The sequence below is a fragment of the Malurus melanocephalus genome, unplaced genomic scaffold, assembly GCF_030028575.1.
Source record: "Malurus melanocephalus ecotype Western Australia unplaced genomic scaffold, MMel_1.1 scaffold_108, whole genome shotgun sequence".
NCBI classification, from domain to species: Eukaryota; Metazoa; Chordata; class Aves; order Passeriformes; family Maluridae; genus Malurus; species Malurus melanocephalus.
Window position 1 is genome coordinate 302,344 of NW_026623340.1, and position 21,066 is coordinate 323,409.

The following is a 21,066-nucleotide window of genomic DNA, read 5'->3' on the forward strand; positions in this document are numbered from 1 at the left end:
TTAGATTCTTTCAGGCATCCCATTTCTCAGCTCAGGACACAACATTGGTTCTTAGGAGCTCTTCTCCATATATCCTGTGCATTTTCTCGATGTTTAATTTTGATCTTATCCCGCCCCCTCTGGATTGCTACAATCCCAAGAAATGCTCAGCATCAAGGGCATGGTTTCAGAAGAGTTCAGCTATCATTCTGATAGGTGTCCACACTTAAGGACAAGATTTAAACCACAATGGATTGGGCTAAGTCTGATAAGGAAATCTGTCATTGTGGGATTCCTTAAAAGAACCCAAAGTCTTGAAAATTTGGTCTTGAATTCAGGACTGAGCTCACAAAGCAAACTTCAGCATCTGTAAACTTCTGCATCTGTAACATGATCGTAGCTACTTCACAGAATAATATAAAGACAAAACATGTCTAGAATTCATTGCACRACTGTACAGGAAAGGAAGTTGTAAATATGGTCTAAAAACTAAAATGCACAAAGAAACATACATTTCAGCAGCTGTATTTCCCCAGGTCTTTCTGCAAGTTGTTTGCAAAACCAGCTAATTAACTCCTAGTACAAAAGCAGCTATTTCTATCCCTTGTCACTTGAACAAATGCTAAAGTTCCACTGACTTTACCTCATATTCACTCAAATGTAAATTAGATTAAGCTAAACTTAAAAAAAAAAAGAAGGAAAAAGAGTAGTTACTACATTATTGTTAGTAGAAACTTCATGTTTTAAGAGGCATGCACTGGGGGAAGAACTGTCTGATTTGACATCTTTGTCAAAAGATCTGTAGACAGAAAAGAGCTCCTACAGAGAGCTGCTACAACAGACAAGGTACTTTTAGAGTACCCAAAGGAACCATCCCTCTAGAATGTTGGCATCTTCTTTAAAGAAAAATTCATCTTCCTTGTAAAGCCACCRAATTCAGTACATGTGTGCCAGTAACAAATGCCTGTGGTTGCAGTGATCCTAAAGAATGGATTAATAAAATTAGAGTCTGATAAATTCTGTAACTGTGTGAAGAACAGGATGGTGAGAAACAGGGGAATATTCAAATAACCCCAGGCAATTCCTACCTATTAGAATAGCGAGCTTTAGATTTGTTTTTTTAGATTTGTTCAGATTTGAAGTTGTTGGATTTMAGTGGTTGAATACAAATCAAATTATTCTGATTCTAGAAATACATGTGTTGACTTTCCTTAAAAAAATGCATGCACTTGTCCAATTATCTGACACCCTTTACAGCAAACTTACACTTTTGAAAGAAAAGCGAAGGATATAAAATAGATTTTTTTTCCGTGACACAGTAAAAAGCTGCTATTGGACAAACTAAAAACAATGATTTTACTTGTGCAATAAATATGCAGTGGCTTCTTTGTACAGCCATGACCATCAACCAGCAGAGAAAACCTCACCCCAAARATAAGACACCTGTCACAGACATTTTGCTGAGAGCCTGTCACCAATGCAGACAGAGCTGCAGTCAGACCCCAAMAAAAACAAAATAAGGCACTGCAAAGGAAGGAATTGCTGTAGAAAATGTAACGTTTTTGCAAGGCAGGAAAGTCCCACTAACACAGGCACTCATGTGGCCTCGGTACAAAGAAAAAAACAATGTCCAGTTGGTCACAGCCAGCAGCTGWAATTTCTGCACATCCCAAATATTTGTCATATTCCACCTTCAGAAATCTAGCTCCAGCTTTGAAATATGCCCCAATCTTTGTCTACAGTGTCAAACAAATCACCAGATTTTACAGTACATACAGATTTCATTCTATATTCAGGTAATGAAATGAAGTAGTTACTCAGTTATTGTAAGTACCATTTTTGACTCATGGTATTTCATTTTCTCGTATATAAAATAGGGATTAAACAATGCTTCCTCTCACTCCTACCTATCATCTTTTGCTTAGTCAGATTGCTGCAATTTGCAGAAAAAAGTRTCTTCCATGAGATGTGCAAACAACATCAATCTTGGCTTTCTATCCCAAGACTTAAGATGATACATTATGTATCAGCTTATGTGTTTATCCTGSGGTTTGATTGGATCAGATGGAGCTGACATATTTGCTTCCTTCACTTAAATTGCAACTCTAGYTTGAAAAATGATGCAATGATTTTTCTCCCTTTCACTGACAGTTGGCAGACAAACCTTGAGAGCAACCAAGTACAATTTARGCTGCAGGAACTAACGGTTCCAAAGAGCAATCTGGTTAGGAAACATTCTGACAGAAGCCAATGATAATTTTTTTAAAAGAACATACAGTCTTACAGCAATATCAAAACTATTTAAGGAATGTAGCAATAATTCTCTCCTTTCAGTCAGAGCACTGTGTACAGAATGTACACAGAAAATCCACGGGTATGGTTTCTAMACAAGTCATTCTACTAATGGCAGCTATATTTTTTTGTTCATTCAGTTTCTCTTGTCCACTGAAACCACAGTTCCTGCTTGTTTTGGTATTTTCATAGTTGCCAGAGCTCTCTAAGCTGAAAGCATTACATTCCAAGGACTCAAGAGAAGAAGGGGAAAAAAAAGAAGCCCAGAAACAATCTTGTACTACTGGAGCCTTGACATCTTCCCACAACCTCACGAATATATGTCACAGAAGGAAATATAATTAGTTCTGTCCTCTAATTCTTTTTCCATTTTGAAGGAAGCATATTAGCATATCAGCAGAAAAGATATGGAAAATTTCRGAGGGTAGGGGAATAAAGCTGTTTTTTAATACCTGCCTGAACCAAGTGAAGCTGCGTTGGATGGTGCAGCTGGTTCATCAAATTTTTACCAGGGGTTCTGCAGTTTCAGCTTATTTTTATTACCTAGTCTTTATCCATCTGAGTTCAAGTACAAAGTGCAAGAGTCCTTGAGGCTACTTGCTTTTAGGAACAAAGAACTACTGAAAAATTCCAAGCATATCTCCCCTAACAAGGCTAGAGCAGATAGAGAATATGCTGTCTGGCCAAACACAATATGACTGTCTGTCAGAAAACTTCATGTCTTTAGCACCAAAGTTACCTCTTTCACATCTAATGCTGAGAAAAAAACCCAGACAGCTTTTTTTCCCCTTTGAATGTTGTTACTTCCCTGTTCACCACAATTCTTGGAGCATCCCCAAAGTTACCATGCCAGGTTATATCACCAGATTTGCCCCTGTTTTTATRGCTGCAGACAATAGCTACAGAATAAAATACACATTGGTAAAAGGGAGTTTTCAGCAGGTTTATATTTACCCTCTGCTTGAACTGGATTACATGTCCTTTCATGCACAAAGGCTAAAGGGAAAACAAAAAGTCTCACTTGTGTGCTTAAAAGAAGACGTGTGAGATCAAGCTGTTCCTGCGAAATATGGATGCCTGAGCTGCTTTRCAGAAAAACACAGACAGGTTTGGGTTTGTGTGCATGCAGAGCATCACCACAGATAATGGAGTGTGTTTTGAACATCTCCAGTACCATCAAAGCATAAAYAGCAGTAAGATTGTCACAGCCACTACGTGAGATGCTGGTCAGTAAAGCAAAGCAAGGCATTTAACTTAGGGAGTGACAACTGCAACTGGCACATTATGCACATAAACCTTGGGGCTGAGGAGACCTCTGAAACCAGGAATTGCTGCTGTGGGAGGACAAAGAGAAGAATAAGAGATGCCCCAAGTCATAGTGMAATTTCTCAGCCCAGAAAACCCAGGCAGGCGTTCTCACATGTGACAGAGCATCCAAATGGTAGCACAGACAATTCTGATATTCACAAGGGCAAACTGCACATCTAAAAATTCAGTATCAACAGTAGACTGTGAAATATTGATATTGATCAGCCTGGTCCTCACTTCATACACTGAGACCTGTGTTTCTGCTACATTAACCTCATTAAGCACTCTGTCACCCACCCTGGTCCATATTCCTGTTTGTTGGCTGGAGGCTTGAATTATTTCTTTTGAAAGTACAAAATCATAACATAATTCACCTTCAAAAAGACATGAGAGTTCTGCTGGCCTGTGCAGAACTCGTGCTTTTGATGAAGAGACTGAGAAATGATGGGAAAGTCTGGCRTACGCGACTGAAGACGGGAATTTTAAAAATTACATCGAACAGAATACATCACCGAAGAAAGCTAACTGGAGAAATTACCTGTGAAAATTGACACTCCAAAGTGTCACATTTTCATGATGGAAAKCACAGCATATAGGAGAAATTTCCAGATAGCACTCCACTCATTGRTGTGGGGGAAGGCTGCCATGTATCTGCCTGGGCCTTGCAAGGACAAAGGGGTTTTGGGGCGTGGTTTGGATTTGAGATACTTTCAGTGCATCAGACTTGTGTTTGTTCAATATCTGATATTAGTTCTGTATGCACCATACAAGCTCTTTAACACTTCAGGTGCTGTACCTCTGGACTAATATTGTATCTCTGCTGCTCAGAAATCAAACAATTCTGCCAAATCCTCTGTCTCTGCACAGGAGAAATTTTTAAATAAAAACAATGGAATATACAGATGCCTGGATGCAGAGGCTGTTGGCACGCCCAGGCACAACRCCACAGAGCTTTTTCCAGAAGGATCTGATTCCCAAAAGGGCACAGTGTAGTAGGAAAAAACAAAAAACACAGGAATGTGAATGCACTCTGCTGAAATGGCTTCACCAGGAACAATGTGCTGGGAGAAATGYCTCTGGTGAAACTCTGCCACACAGAACTATTTTATTGGTTCAAAATCTGCATTCTTAGTCTTTGGGACTGTAAGGGTTTGACACCTTCATGTTAATTCAAACAGATTGTATTATCTCGCCATACCAAAATGAAAAAAAAAGAGAAAAAAAAAAAANAGATTGTATTATCTCGCCATACCAAAATGAAAAAAAAAAGAGAAAAAAAAAAGAAAAAAAAAGAAAAAAGCATGCACCAATCAAAAAAGAGAAAAAAAAAAGAAAAAAAAGAAAAAAGCATGCACCAATCCACAGATTTTCATATTTAGAGAGATTACAGAGGAAGAAACTACCAAAGTTATGGATGTCACGGCATTGCCAGGATGAATGAGTGTTCCCTATATTAGAGAATTAACAGGACTAAAGAGTGGGGTAAATGGGAATATACATCCCTTCCATACTTCAAAGGAACAGAACAGTAAGATCCTTTTAGAGAATGCCTCAAGTCAACACTCCTGTGCTGCATCTTATCTGTGGTCAAAATGTGAATTTCATTTACCAACAGTCCAGCAGCCTTTTCATTCCATTKGCATACTTTTCATTCCATTTGCTTCAGGAAGAGAAGCTGCCTGTCATCTTCTTAGAAGTGTTTATAGTTTAAAAAAAATGGAAATATCACAGTATGTCACACAAAACCCCCTTATTTCCTCTAGAAATGGAAATACTCCTCCCTTTTGCTGTTTTGTTTAATGTTCAGAAGTTAATTGCATTACTGTAGTTYTACTTTATGCAAGTGCATAACTGGAGTGCAAAATAATCAGGCTCACTAATAATTTTCTYAGGAATTATCTGTCAGTACCCACAACTCATCATAGGAGTAGGAGGTAGGAGATTTATCTGACTTCTGGTCATATGGGAAAATCCCTACTCTGCCACACCTTCTCCATTTTAAGACTTGATATTATATATAAACTGAGTGTGAAAAGTCTTTTATAATCAAAAGCTAAAATTTCTGAAGCAGGTGTGATACCTGTTTTATTTGCAATTTCAGTGGAGTCAATTGGCAGGTACCCACTGAGGAGCATTAACTTCCAGCTGAGGAGTGGAAATTCTAACTACAACATAAATTCTCAATAGGTTTTTCTTAGGGTTTTTTTTTTTTCCAAAATGAGTAATTTATTATAAAGCTTAAAATTTATAATCTTGTGAAGAAATAATTTGGTTTCATCTGTTCAGAGTACCCCAATGAGAATATGAAGATTTCAGACTCAGGAACAGTAAGGGTGCTTAGTTAACTAATTAAATTACAGCATTTCCCTTACMTGCTGAGGATGTCACTCCACTGCTACATATATTATTCATCTTTATAAAAACTTCCTGGGCTACAGTGTGAAAAGCAAARTGAAATACACTCATATCCTAGTGCAATCTTCATCAAGTTTTATCAAAGAAAATTGTAATGCTCAATGACCCTATTTAAAATAACATGTAATTATTTAAACAGAATCAAAATACTTCAAGTCAAGTATCTAATAAATATTTTTCTGCATTGGTCAACACTACAGAGCAAATACTAAATTACAGATTATCCAGATTACACTTGGTTCATCACGCACTRTTTAGTAAATCACAAATTAACTATGCAGTAAATAATCACACAACTATTTCCCTCAGACTCTGGGAAGAGATTTGATTAATTTTTTCAGCCACTTTGCTGTCAAGGATGGTTTAAAAACATCAATCCCATTAAAACTGTCAGACTCTGACAGACTTCAAAACCATGTCTATGATTTTGTGTCTTTTTTTTTTTTCCTTCCTTTGAATTAACCAAGCACACACATAATGATTAGAAAGAAATGAATAAACATAAAAGCCCCCAAGATCATTCACTGTCTATTTTGCCAAAGATGCTGAGCCACCAAAGTTAAATCTACAGGTGGCGGATTTTTGTGAATTTAATTTGCTTTTAATAGAAGAAATGATGCAACATGAGCTGCTTTTGCAAAAGAGGTAGCTTTGAATAAAGAAAGACATCTGTGAGGCCTACATCAGTCTGTTTTATGAGAAATCCCACTGTCAGAAGTGCATGAACCCATTAAGTTGGGTTGTGTTCCTTTGCAGGAGCRTTGCTGAGCTGGCAGGAGCAGCTGCACTTTGGAGCAAGGTGGTGTTAATAATTGTGATGGTGCTAATAATGAACATGGAGGGAGGATCCCCCTGGAGCATCACAGGGGACTCAGAGCACATTAATTTTGGGAGCATCCCCTCTGTAGGAACTGCCCAGACTCATAGGATGGGTACCCCTACCTCCCAAGGGAACAGCTGAGCCATAAAACCAAGAGCCTGTGTGTGTGAAGGTGCCCTCAGAGAGTCCTGGGGCTCAGAGACCTGCTCTCATGCCAGAAAATGTCCTGTGGAACACGCAAAATAAAGCTGAATCACACCAAAAGAAGAATTTGCACACAAAATTGCTTTGATCGCACAGCCTGACCAATGCAACAGTAAASAATGTTCCCAACGTGGCTCKCAGTGAACAGAACTCYRCAATTTTAAACTACATTAAAAGGAKTCACAGSGAAAAAAATAGATTATCTTTAAAAATTATTGGCAAATTCTGAGTTGGCCATTTAAAGGAAAGTACATATAAATGAGATCTCCACTTCTCTTACCTTKGCAATGGTCTCGTGCAGGATGAAGGAGGGATCCAGCTCTTCTGTTTTTGTTGCATGTGCAGGAAAAAGAGCTTCAGAGAGAAAGCTGGAATTCTGTGAGAAACAAAGAAGGAGGTTTTTAGGATTCCACACAAATTTCCTACTTCAATTGGTTATTGGATTTTGTTGATAAATTGAAAAAAAATCCTTCAAATCTTTCTTAAGTTTTGAAGATTAGGGAACTTATCTCACTGATCTGATTAACTGATTCCAAGTCCTCAAAAAAGGCAAAACCCCCTAAGTCTTATGACTTCATTTCTGGAATGGCAGTTGTCTCTGTAATCATTTTTCCCAAAGCAGCAAAAAATTTTGCCTACAGGGAGGAAAAAAATATCCACACAGCTTTTATTCTGAGCTAAGCAGCAATCAGACATTTTATTAACTATGTTATGATTTARGTCTTCAGAAGAAATGTAACCACAATAATCAAGGAATACTTTCATCCTCTGTAACCATCCTACTTCTCTATATGGTAACACCATCTAAATAATGAGGGATTGTTGACAATTCCCTAAAATTATAAACTTTAGGCTGACCACTCCATTAACACCAGACAATCTTAACTGTTGTTTTTACAAGATGTTCATCTCTTCTTGTACTGTAAGAAAGCAAGACATGAGGTTGCAGATTTGCTGTCAYAAGGAAACCAATACCAAAGAGAGGACTGGGAAAAAAGGTAAAACAACAGAAAACAAATCTCAAGGCTCAAAGCTGCCCAGATGCCTAAAACAGGAATCACATTGCTGATAACTTTGCTTGTTAAATTTTTCTATAAATTAATGCCCTCATGATCAATATTCTACCAGTATTTTCATGCGTTCCTAGGAGACTATTTTTGATGGGTAGCAAACTCCCACCACTTTCTTAAAAAAAAAAAAAAAATCTAATTAGCACTGCATCATATCAATTTTTTGTGTTCAGTGATGCATCTGTGTGCTGCATAAGTTGTCACAGAAGCATCACAAAAATAAATGAAGTAATTTTTTCCTTCAGATTTTTTTTTTTTTTTAGATCTCACAGAGAAGACGCACAAAGTCATTTATTACAAAGATAAAATACTTACTTCAGTATTAACTGCTAACTATTTATCTTTGTTTCCAGTTTGCACACCAGTTTACAGAGCTGTCTCATTTGACCAGGGGGCTGCTGAGTGGTGATGTGGTGGTGCTCATCAGCAGTCACATCATTGCAATCAATAACTCAAACAGAGTTACATCATTTATATTCACTCTTGAGTATCTCACTGAGACTCACTGAAGGGAATGACTAACAAATTAGATTTGCTACACGAGATCAGGTTATTGCTCCATCCTGGCAAATATCCCCTCTCTGCAATCTAAAAGGTGGGGGTTCAGTGYCTGGAAAGCAGGGAGACTCTGCTCACCTGGATTTTGTCCCACTCCTCCCCAAAACCAGCTGGGCCAGGGAAAGCAGCAGCCTCTGCCTTTGGGAGAGCTCAGCATCAAAGGCAGCGATCACAGATCGATCAAAGCTCACTGGACATCACAAGTGATGAGTTGTTCTGCTCATGAAGCATTCAAACCCTGCTTGCTAAGATCTTGAAAATGATTTCTGTTTGAAACAACTTCCTGACATCTAAAATGATCTTGCTCTGCACTTGTAAATGGAAATGTTTAAAATAGCTGTTGTTGTCATTTTTTTTTTTTCTCATAGAAGGCTCCTCTGTAAAGAACTGCTAGAGAGGCCAACTTGCTCTGTTTCTCTCACCTTTTATTGTTTTTCAAGCACTATGCTCACCACAGAAAGCTGCATGAACTTTCTAAGAGAAGCCCACTCTTTATCCCAGGCAGAGAGATGAGTCCAGATGATKCTCCAAGAGCACCTCTCAGCATTCAGCAGCAAGAGCAGCACCTTCCAACAGCAAGAAACTGGATCACACTTCTCATTTATTCTTTCCCACAATAATGGGTGAGTGCCGTATTTTGGTTTTTTTGGAACAAAAATTTGCTAAGCAAATTTCCAGTAAATGCACACCAAGTAAAAGACTTGCTAATCCAAAAATATTAAACCCAACTGTATTATTTTGTTGTGCTTTGTAGCATTGGGAGCTACAGCTGCAGTTGCTGTCCTCATTCTCTCCCATATTCACCTCCTAAAACCAAATCACCCACCTCTACCCCAGCCAGGCACCAGTGCCACCTTCACTTTGTACAAATGGCAGAGCCTTCGATGCATTGGGAATGCTCTGGAGGTGGCATCAAATAATGGAAACACCTTTTCAAGCTCAGACCACCATGAGACACCCTAAAATTTAGGAGGCCAAACTTTCAGGCAGACTTTGATAATTTCCTCCTTCGCCTTTCATTGCATTCTGGTAATTTTTCTTTAAGTTCATAGCTATCCAAATGGATTRAGAACATTTGCTCTTCTGATGTGAMGGTATGTTTTTATCATACAAACTTTACAATCCAAAAAGGATCATCCCAGTAATGCCTGAATTCCCAATGAAATGATTTGGTTTCTCTGTGAGCTCTTCAAAAGAGAAATGAACAAGCCTAGTATGTATTTAGAAGTCCCTCCCTTTGTCTCATCTTCCTTTTGGAATGATCAGTTAACCTGGGCTTTTCAATACTCATTTAATGAAGCATTCTGTGAAATTAGAAAGACATTGATGTTCCACTTTTCAAATAATGGGTCACTTCTGATTAAACTTCGATTGAACATTCAACTTTCAATCTTAAAACAAATTGCCTCCTTTTCTTTTTAATTTGAACCCAATTTCCTGYTGCCCTCGGGTCTTGTGACAGTAATTAATTGATTTATGAATCAATTAAATGGAGATCGAAAATGCAAGCGAAATTCTCTAAAAACCCCAAACCTGGCTTACGCTTGCTTATTTATGATGGACAATTGCACTAAAATTCACTTCTGATTTACTACACTCATTTTTCTAACTTAACTTATCCTTCCTCAACTAATTAAGTGAACAAAATGTTTCACCTTCTAAAGGCACTAAATTTGCCATCCCTTGTGTACTGTCTTATAACATACCTTCAATTTATATGCCAACTTTCAACCAATGCATTTTAAATCAAGAATAAAATCCCACAGCACTTCTGGTGATTTAATGGAAAACAGAATAAATACCAAGATATGCTTTAAAGATCTATTTTGCTGTCATTAAGCAAAGAAAGTTTAAAAAAATATCAAATTTTGCCACCTATTGTGTTAGAACTGGAATTATTTCTTTAAATACATGCAATAATTTTTTTACTAGGCCAGAACAATGCTGTATCCACAAGAGATCCTGTTTTCATGACTATTACTTGAGAAACAACAGTAAAATGACCAGTTAAATTCTCAATTTATGTACTCAAATTATGTAAGGAACAATTCCTTAATACACTCTCATTCCACACCTGAATAGATTTTTCTTGCCTGCTGAATATTTCTAAGGTTTTACATGAAGACATTCCTCTGTTCTTTACCTGGTGAATAATACACAAATATCTCCAATTTTTTTTTTTTTTTCCCTGGGTTTTTTGCCTCCTGGCAGGGTGATTGAACCAGAGGTTTGACTGTAAGAGGGATCAAAAAGAGAGTAATGGCAAAGGTGTCTTAGACTAAATATGGTTTATCATTGGATTATGTTCACTTTGGCAGGGTGCTGCAGACTGAAGCAGAGTTACTGAAAAAGTGGATTATGTAGAACAGACCAGACTGAAGCCAGAGTATTGCTCTCCAAAGTATGGGTCTCTAGGCATTAATATATTGCATAAAGAATTTCTCACCACTAAAGGGCCATAGGGCTGCAAAAATATTGCAGGAGAGAGTTCCTGCTTCATCTCACCAGCAGGCTGACTTCACCCTTTCTAGCAAATGCTCTAGATATCTAATTAAAAATCACCCCTCAAATCCACAAAGTATTATAAARTGGTGTAAAAGTTGGTTTTCAAACAAAAGACACAAAACATGTGCTTTAGAATTATTTTTATAAAGCAAAGTTTTGCAATTGCCACAGGCTAACACAGGTTATTTTTTATATTTCTCATTCAAAATGAGAATGCCACTACTCTGGAAAATGGGCTTGTCAGAAAGAGTTTCTTACAAGAGTATTTTCTTTGGTATTTTCACCATTTAGTTTACTGAAGAACTTACAGGAAAGAAACAACAGAATATCTATTTTCTGTTTGAATATTCTAGTAAAGATGTGCAGTGACCTTGCAATGCCACCCAATGCTGGACAAAATGAGCAAGGCCTGGCAAGGAAGACTGCACAAAATACAGGAGAGGCAGAATTGGAATCACTGCTGCACAAGTTATTTTATTATTCAATTCAATTGTAGCCAGAAAAAACCTCAGCCAACAGTCATAAGGAAAAGAATATAAGCACATTTCTCTCATCTCTTCAAATTTAATGTTTTCTTCCTTATGTTAGTAAGTGAATTGAACTAATCACTGTAAAGTTATAAATTCACAGACTGCAGCACAAAGAAAGCAACTTTGAAGATGTCAGGATACTTTTCCAGCTTTATTCCTCTGCAATTTTCCCTTGTGCTTTTCACACTGGAAGCAGAATCAGCAGTTTAGGCAGGAAGAAATGGCCCAAGTTAGAAATTTGGAACCTGACAGAGGATCTTCCCAAAGTTTCAGTGTTAGAAACAGGAGGTTCAGCTCAGATTCAAKAMATCTRWGAMAGAACAGCTTTCTTGGATGTGTTGYGTGAAGGATGCAAGAACATTTTGTAGCATTTTATGATTAATTGTGAGCATCCAAATCATGCAGAAAAACGCAGATCCAGGAAGATCACCCTAAAAATGTCCTGCTGGAAGTCGTGAACCCCAGTGGCATTTTTTCACAATCACAAATATTACCAATCACAATGCTTTTGTTTCCTGATTCAATGATTCATATCCCCAGCTTTTATTTTTAGTGCTCCAAAAGATATTTATTACACAGAATGGAGAAATCTGATGTTAGACACAGGACAGATGTTGTGTAGGTGGGAGGCTCACCACCTTGCAGGAAAAATTAAAATTGTCTTCTGCTCAGAATAACGATATCTTCAAGACAACATTTATTTATCAAAAGCCTTATTAACCAGTTCTTTAAAGGACATAGTTTGATGTATCAAATATTGCAAATTTTATCTGAGAGAATGCATTATTGACTCAAACTACAGCTGTTTRATTGTCCAGTGATCTGGGTTTTTCCCCCAAGTATTAAAGACAAAACTGAGTGTCACACTACTAATATTTACTGRCAAGTTTTGATACTTATTCCAGATATTCTACCAGAAGGTTTTTAATTGGACAGTTGAATTTTGCCACTCAGAAGGACAGTGGTAAAACATTAACATGAATGCAACAGGCCAATTAATTTTCCAGGGAGAACAGATAATTCAGTGACATCTGTCCTTTGATAATACATATTTTCAGTAACTAGATGCTTCAGACAGAAGCAATTAATTGGTGTCTAAACAATTTTTTCAGATTTTCCCAATGATCCTGTTAACTCCCAGGCTTTCTTCCACTGATTTTAAACAATCCTGAGTCAATTCCAAGACACTGAAGAGCCTCAGAGAGAATCTGCAAGGACAGAGTTTTCAGCAACAACATGTACTCATGCAGTGTGAATGAATGCTAAAGAAGCCGTGTGGTTTTCATACCATAAGGCAAGTTTACATAAAGAATTTTCCCCTTCTGGATGCACTGTGTGATGTTTGGGACATCAAAGCSCAAATCAAAGGATTTGTGAGGCCAGACAGATTTCTTTGGAGCAGAGTAATGTATCCAAAGTGATGAGGATGTCATCAGTTTCACTAGCATTAGTGCAATAACAAAGATCCTCTTCCATGAAATTAAGTAGCTAAATATTCATATTATTCAATAAAACAGCTCAAGCAATCAATTGAACATCAAATGCATTTTGTCTTGTAAAACACCGAGTCATTAACCTTAACAATTTCACCACGCTCTCACCACCGGATTCAACTCAATTAGCATCCAAACGAACAGATGGACTAATGAATTAATGAATTATTGGTGAGTAGCACACTAACCCCTGACTGAACTGAGAAATTAAAAAACATTGATTCATCCTAGAGACAGGAAAAACACATTGGTCAGAAAAAAATCAGAATGAATAAAGGGCAGTACAGCTGTTATAAAGACAGCACAGTCCAGAAGTCAGAAAGGCAGTTGTGGTTTGCACTGCAGTCACAGGTAACCTGCTGGGAACTCGTGGAACTATTCCTTGTGACACATTGGTAGATCTCTGCTTGTCCACAAACAAAAATGAAACMTCTCTCTCCACCCTGACACAACCAACTCCCATTGCCACACCTGGTTGCCCATGAAGTTCTAGTACATAGTTAATAAATTCTCTCAGCAGCAAGTGCAGCAGCACCAAACTCCAGAGGCAGTGCAGAAAAGGGAATTTTGGGGTCCCAAGCAACTGTCCTGAGTCTGATTCACATTTTCTCCTCTGCAAAGCCTTTCTGGTGTACTAAGCACTCTGCTACTTTGATTCTTTCATACAGGCATGAAACTTCTCCAACAACTCCCCATAGGCAACTACCAGCTGTGTTATTTCCTTAAAAAAWTTAACACGTACCAGAGAGAAAAGAGAAGTAAAACAGGGAATGAGGGGAGCCACACTGAGCAGTATTTTCAGATAGAAAAGCTACCAAACTATAGATCATAATAACATCACACTGCTATTATGCAAATTCCCCATTGGTCTAGATGTAAAAGGAGGAACATGGCTTCTGTTTGGGATAAGAATCTCTGAAYCTCCCTGGAATTACAGACTCAGGCAACCAGTGCCAGATCTCTTTCAAGGACATTCACACAACTGCCACAGGCCCTCAAGTTCTCTTTTGAGCAGCTAAGCTGAATTAAGCACATCGTGTCTTTGTACATGGTCTACCCTGATCCTTCTAAGAAAATGATGCTATGATACTTCTGATAGATGGAAATTCCTGATAAATAGACTTGGCTCTCCTAAATTAATTGGTACTGAGTGACATTTAATCAAGGAAGACATAAATAACATATGAAAACCTGTACATTCTTTACCATAAGGGCTTGGTCAGCTGTAGATAACCCAAGCAGTCAGTCAGAAATCTCAAGACCATGCACATGGCTGTATTAACTCTTYTCTGGCTGGAAAGAGACTGGAGGAGCCACGAGAAGTAAAGGAGAAAATAGTCTTAATATGGAATAACAATGAGATTAATGCTGGTGAGACAACTGCACTAAGAATACAGAGACCCAGAACTTCAGAACATAAAAGTGGATTGATTTTAAGCACTGGAACTGTCTGACCAATGATGCCATTACTGATGCAAAACCATCTCTCAATAAAGAGCACCACAGGTAGGTGCACTCAGGTACAAGTTTGTACTTGTGGAGTTAAAACTGTGCCACAGACTTTGCTTCCTYCCACGAAGCCACGCTGATTTTTGACATAGATGCATTTAAAAATAAAATGTGTTTGGGGTTCAAACCCCAGTTTCCTGCTCAGTTTAGCACAGATTCAAGGCAGATGYACTGAAGAGCACTCCAAGCTGCCAAAGCCCTCCCTCTACAACAACACAGGCACATCAAAGAGACAAAAGCAGCCTGCAACACAAGAGTTGTTTTTTTCATAAACTAGACCCTAAGTTCTCTCCATCAAGGACAGCTCCTCTGTTTCTTTTCTCATCACAAAGAAATCTTGGAAAGCTTTTGATTTCTTTTGAGAGAAGCTCATGATGTGTCAGTCTAAGCRTGTAAATACTGAAATCAAGAAAACTACAGTAGTTTCCCCAAAGAGTAATAAAGAGGAAGAAAAGAGGGCAGGACAGGGTGGGAGGGARGATGAAGAGAGTGATGGTAAAAACAACTGAGAGGCCAAATTCACTGAAGAGTTAAGATTTAGTGCCCTCTGTTTTACACCAGTGTGGGTGAAAATCACTTTTAAGGGCTCTAATGAAAGTTGAAAGTTACCTTCAGAAAGTTATGCATATTTCAACAGAAATAAAAATCATTATGCATTCTCTCTAAAGAGGATACAATCTCAAACTGTCAAAATTCTAAACTCTTCTACATATATTACATACAAATGCCTTCTATAAAGAAACCTCTTTTCATTTTTCTTCTAAATTAGCTTAGTGGCCCATGGTATTACAGTACCTTGGTTTAGCCTGTGAATAATGTGACAGGTAATTTTTATACTTCTTGCTTGTACTTAAGTTTGAGTGAAGATACGGAAAACAACTTTTATGGTYTAGGTGTAAAAGTAAATGTTCTGTGAGTCCTGCATACCCAAACGTGGACATCTACTATGAAATGTTTCATGATGATAATGTGCCCATCAATAAATAATAATGACTAAAAAAGTGGTAAGTTGTTTTTTTTTTTTAAATAATATGCAGGTGCAGCATTTTTTTTCCCCAAACAAAATGATAATGCTAATGTTGATGTAACCTACTACATTATCCTGGAGGGGATTTAAGATTCTCTGTTATCAGACAGGAATCATTCTGTAATAGGATGCACTGAGAGGGATGAATAATATGCAGAAAATATGGGAAATCATCCAACTGTAATTTAAAAAGATGGATTCCTCATGAAACTGTTGACTGCACTGACAAAGAAATGGATGGTAACAGTTGATTTCCATCTTGAAAAAAAAACTCAAAATACACCTGTGCCAGCTTAARTTTGCAAGTGATGGAGCTCAAAACGTTGAAGAGTTCAATGATGTCTGAGTTACAACACTGAAGAAACAATAAAATCTCTCCGACTGAAAACATGGAAAACCCAGTTTATATTTTCTCTGCTACCCAAACATTAGGCAGCCAAGGCAAGGATCTTTTCCTCAGTCTTGGTGATGTATTTGTGCTCCAGCACTTCAGCAGTTACACAACAAACTGTGCTGGGGAAGACATAAAGTAAATTAACTTATAACTGTGAGGTTGGTCCTTTTCAGGGAAGAAACACAGCACTACGCTTTCAAACACAGGTCTTTGGATGTACAGTAATCATCATCTTAAATGGTGTAACTCCTCCTGAAAGCAAAATAATCAGCTGTACTAGGGAAGTCTGATCAGCTTGTCTCCTAACACATCACAAATCAGAATGTGAGCCTCATGTGCAGGAAAAGCCAATGCACCAGAGGTAAGGAGGAGAGGAAGGCTTTCTTCAGCAACTGAAAGAGAATCCTTGGAAATTGGGCCAATATCATGCTTTTTTTTTCCACTCGAGAAATTCTTCAAAGTTCACTTACTTCAAGACAAAAATGCTGCAYATTTTCTGCTAGTGAACAAACAAGCTGCATGTCACCCAGTGCATTTTTACAGCAGCGGCTGGATTCTCAGAATGCACTTTACCAGCTCACAGACCCGAGCACGGGCACTTTCCAGGCAGATTTCACCTCCCCGAGGCCGTGCTTCGCTGTGCTATGCCATTTCAAGCCAAGACAGTTTTACTCACTCTTCTGGCCTGAATGTTTCCTCTTACAACTTTTATTTGCTCGTATTTACTCCTCAGGTTCCTGTCAATGAAAGGCTTTTACAGCCTTCTCTCTGCGGAYGGGCAGCGCACCGACTGTGCAAGGAACACGTTTCTGAGGCTGACCCGGAGCTGCTGCTCTGCAGGCACAACACAAGCACAGGTCTTGGGCTTTTTAACTCCAAACCACGTTTTTTCAGGTGTGGAATAGCATCAGTTGTACCTGACAGTGCACGCTGCATGACAGGTGGGGAAAACAAACAACTAATGTGTATTCCAAAGGAAGAGAAATTCCTGAACAGGTCACAGCAGTGTGAGAGAGAGAGAGAGAGAGAGAAAAAGAAAACGACCTGGCAAAATTATACTCTACAAAAGGATGTCAAAACAGTCCATTTCTGAAACCTGTTTTCCCAAATCTTGTTTTACAATGAAGCTGACAAAGCTGAGGCATACTTTTAAAAAGCTGTGCGGAAACAAAGAAGCAAAAATCCCTCCCTGCAAACCAACAGATTATTATCAGTCCCTAACCTGCAYAACAGGAATTCCTACAATGTTTATTATTATAGCTGCAAACACACAGTAATTTGTCTGCCTTACAGTATCTGTCAATAAACAGAACCCACAATAAACAATGGCAAGAAGCAGTAAAGGATAAACAGATTGTTTGTCCGATAGAACATAGACAATGAGCCTATCTTCTGAAGGACTGCTAACAGCCCCRTACAATAAATAACAAAGACACAGCAAATAACCCAATTTAAACCAAATTTAATCATTCTGTGTAACTTCACTTCTAGGGAAAAATTCCATCCCCTTGCCAAGAGGAATTTACACATTTTTCCAAGCAGATTTATTTCTCACATAAAACAGATCTCGTGGGGACAAGGTCTCCTACAGTCTGAGAAGTGCAGTATGTCTACTTCAAGACTGCAGATTACACTTACCAAATTTATTTCTAGGAAATGATTTTTCAGGAAGGACAAAAGCTGCATTTTTAACAAAGAACCAAATTTACAGTGTCATGTTTAAGCAAATATRGAAATATTTTCTTTTGTGATTTTAATTACATTGATGAGTCATTCTGAGACAAAAATGCACATTAACAAGGTTAACTGAACATGAAGAATAACTTTGGATTAAAGGAGACAATAGCCAAGGGAACCTTCAGCCTTTATATTGTAAATGTTGCTGGGAAACACTCACTATTTTGATGTACTGAACTTTGCAGATTCTTTCTCATGCTCTACAGATTGTCTACACACAGACCTTGAATGAAAACTATGTGGAATAACTGCTAAGTGACAATAAAAATTCTTCTGGACCACAAGCCTGTCATAAACATTGCACTCACACCTCTTCTGCCTTCAGATTTCCCTTACAGCCTTTACCTTGTGTTTAATCTGAAATAGAAAACTCAGCCTAATAGGTGCCATGATGTTTAGAGACAGAAGTCTCCTTGTGTATAAAAATTCCTGAATTAATCTGTTTTAATACACACACCAACRACAGCAATGCTGTATTTGGCACATCTCTGCTTTGTTTTGTAGATGTGAAAGGGAAGCATTCAGTGTCAGGACAATTCCAGCTCAACCCAGCCTCAGCATTGTTCCCCAGCTGGAAAGATGTGAGCACAGGAGATGAGCACAGTGCAAGAGGGGAAATGAGGGAATGTGAAGTCAGTTCATCACTAAATTTACACAAAACCACACCCCTTTTCTCATGCCTACTGTTACCTTGAAATAACAAGATCCTCAGCTAACCAATGGAGGATGTCCAGCTGCAAATAAATCTACAGCACTGAAGGCTGCGCAAGGACAAAATTCCCAAACAATTTATTTGTGTCCAATTCCAACCTGAACCCCAAACAGCATAAAATGCTTCCTCCACCCTCCTTGCAGAGGCTGATGGACTGTAAAAGAACACGGTGTCTGGAACACTAATCAATGCTACCATGTTTACACCAGAGAATTGCACTTTGCTCATGGTATGAAAATGGATATAAAATTCTTTTGGAAGGCTGTCTTGTGCTACTGCGAAATTAAAAAACAAACATCAATACCTGTTTCCTCTATGTTCAAAACAGTCCGAAAMGTTGGGCTAGATAAAACTATCAGCAATATTAACATTTTTAACACAAGGTCCTCCAATTTGTATCWGTTTCTTTGAATACCATATCCCTACAAAACCAGTCACTTTGAAGCTCTGTGCCAGTCCTCTGAAAACCTAAATAAACACACTTAGAGGAGATAACTTTCCACTACAACAGGATATAAGCTGGCAAAACATAATTCTATCTTCCTCTGTTTTCAGTTTGTCATTTTTAGTCATAGGTACCTCTGAAGCTTTGGTGTCCTCATAGGAAAACTGCGTGGCAGGAACTCCGAGGTGGTTGATGAAATAGTCTGAATCTCCCTGCATCTGCACAGAACTCACATTGGATCCTGGACATCTAGACTTCTCCACACAGTTGAAGCTCTGGCTCTGAAAAAACAAACAAACAAACAAACAAATCAAATTTCTACTTCATTACTGGCAATCTGACTATCAAAGACTTGTAGTGATACCTCATTTAAACTGCATTCTTTGGGTTGAAGCATCTTGAATATAGCAGAAAATGAAGTTTTGCTGCAACACGGCTGAGTCCTTCAGAGGACAAGGAAATTCTTATCTAATTGGGGTGGGAGGAGAGGCAAGAGAAGAATCAAGACACATCAAATGTCTCATATTGAGATCAGAGGGCATCACGATGCCTTTTAGAAAATTTTGAGGTCTTTAATGGCTACTAAAGAATAAATTTTTTAAATTCAGCTAATAGCATGCTCTGCCTCAACAAAAAGCTGCATGAGATTATCATATTCAATCTATCTAAGGTCTATGAAATGCTGGCAATGTAAAGTATTCCCCACAATTACAAAGTAGGGTTTAAGAAAAAAAAAAAAAAGAGTAAAAAGGTTAGAGATATGTAAAACACATTTTCTGTGCAAGTTGCTTCAAAAAATTCTAGTCAGTTGAAATCTTTGTATTTCTTTCACGTAAGTATTTAATGGTGAAATCTTAGCAAGAGAACTGTAATAAATATGGAAACTGGAAATCAAGTCCAGACTGAGTGCTACATACTTGTGCAGCTTTTAAATCCATCAGGTAATTAAACACTTAATAAACAGTAGGCGTAAAGGCTTTCAACATCTATTATAGCAAATAAGCTACTTAGCTTTCTTTTCAAGAATATTAAGAAGTTGAAGTACTGGAGATTATTTGCATTTAGCTAACAGTTYATATAATATAACGTAACTTCCTCACCTCTACCAACAAAATTACAGGCTTTATAAAAGAATAGCYTAAGATTGGTTCTACTTTAACACGAAAATACAGCAAATTCTGTACATTAAAGTCTCYGAGGTTATCAGGAAAATGTTAGACAGAGACAAATCTTGGTATTTTCCCAATTCAAAATTAGCATAATTATTGCTTCACAGTTTCATTTCAGTGCTATGAAGAATGCAATTGCGTATTATACAGTTTAAATAAAGGCTGCAGAGTCTCACAGAAAATTATTTTAAAATATCTTCAAACAAATAGCTTCCATTTCATAAGTAATTTTGAAAGGTGGTTGCATTCTTCCTTTTTTATTTTTTTTTATTTAATCTGCTAAAAGTTTCTGCTCCTGCCACTCTTACATTCTTCCGTACATCCACAATTGTTCACGGTCCATTCAAAAAGAAGAAACAGCAGAAACCCAAACTTGTATAAAACATGTTTTTAATAACCACACTTGTATCTTCTACAGTCTTTTCCACTCAAACCCACTGGCAGAGCACACAAAAAGCCATATTTATGATTTTATGCATATCTGTCTATATAGGACCCATTGCTCCTTCCAGGAATTATCATGAATTTTAAGATCACYCAGTGCTCTACACTGCAGCACAGATCAGACTCTCCTCACTTCCCACTGCCCACCAGAGCTGGTCAAATTTCATAAATGATGAGTAGCCTGCTCTTCCTTTAATGTTTAAAGGCTTCCTTTAATGTTTAAGGTGAAATTCAGCTTTTGAAAGTTAATTCTGAGTGTCCACCAACCCTATTTATACCAGCCCATCAGGAGCTGAAGAGATATCTTCCTATAGCAACAATGAAATTATTTTTCCTTATGCATGAAAGTTCATATGAARTGTTTACAGATTTTGTTGAGCGTTATAAAATATGGTATTTTGGGGGGTTTTACATCACCATCCTTGATGGTATAGGACTAATATTTTTATGATGGC

At 37.8% G+C, this 21,066-nt stretch overlaps 1 protein-coding gene across 7 annotated transcripts in view; it reads right to left on the reverse strand.

The window, feature by feature from the left end:
• Window positions 1-21,066, reverse strand: part of NAALADL2 (N-acetylated alpha-linked acidic dipeptidase like 2) — a 365,473-nt gene that overhangs the window by 45,518 nt on the left and 298,889 nt on the right. For all 7 annotated transcript variants that reach the window (XM_057369378.1, XM_057369377.1, XM_057369376.1 and 4 more), the window contains 2 exons: window positions 19,133-19,279; window positions 7,299-7,394 (listed from right to left, as the gene is read on the reverse strand). In XM_057369378.1, coding sequence (XP_057225361.1) covers window positions 7,299-7,394; window positions 19,133-19,279 — 243 coding nt within the window. The remainder of the gene's footprint in view (window positions 1-7,298; window positions 7,395-19,132; window positions 19,280-21,066) is intronic.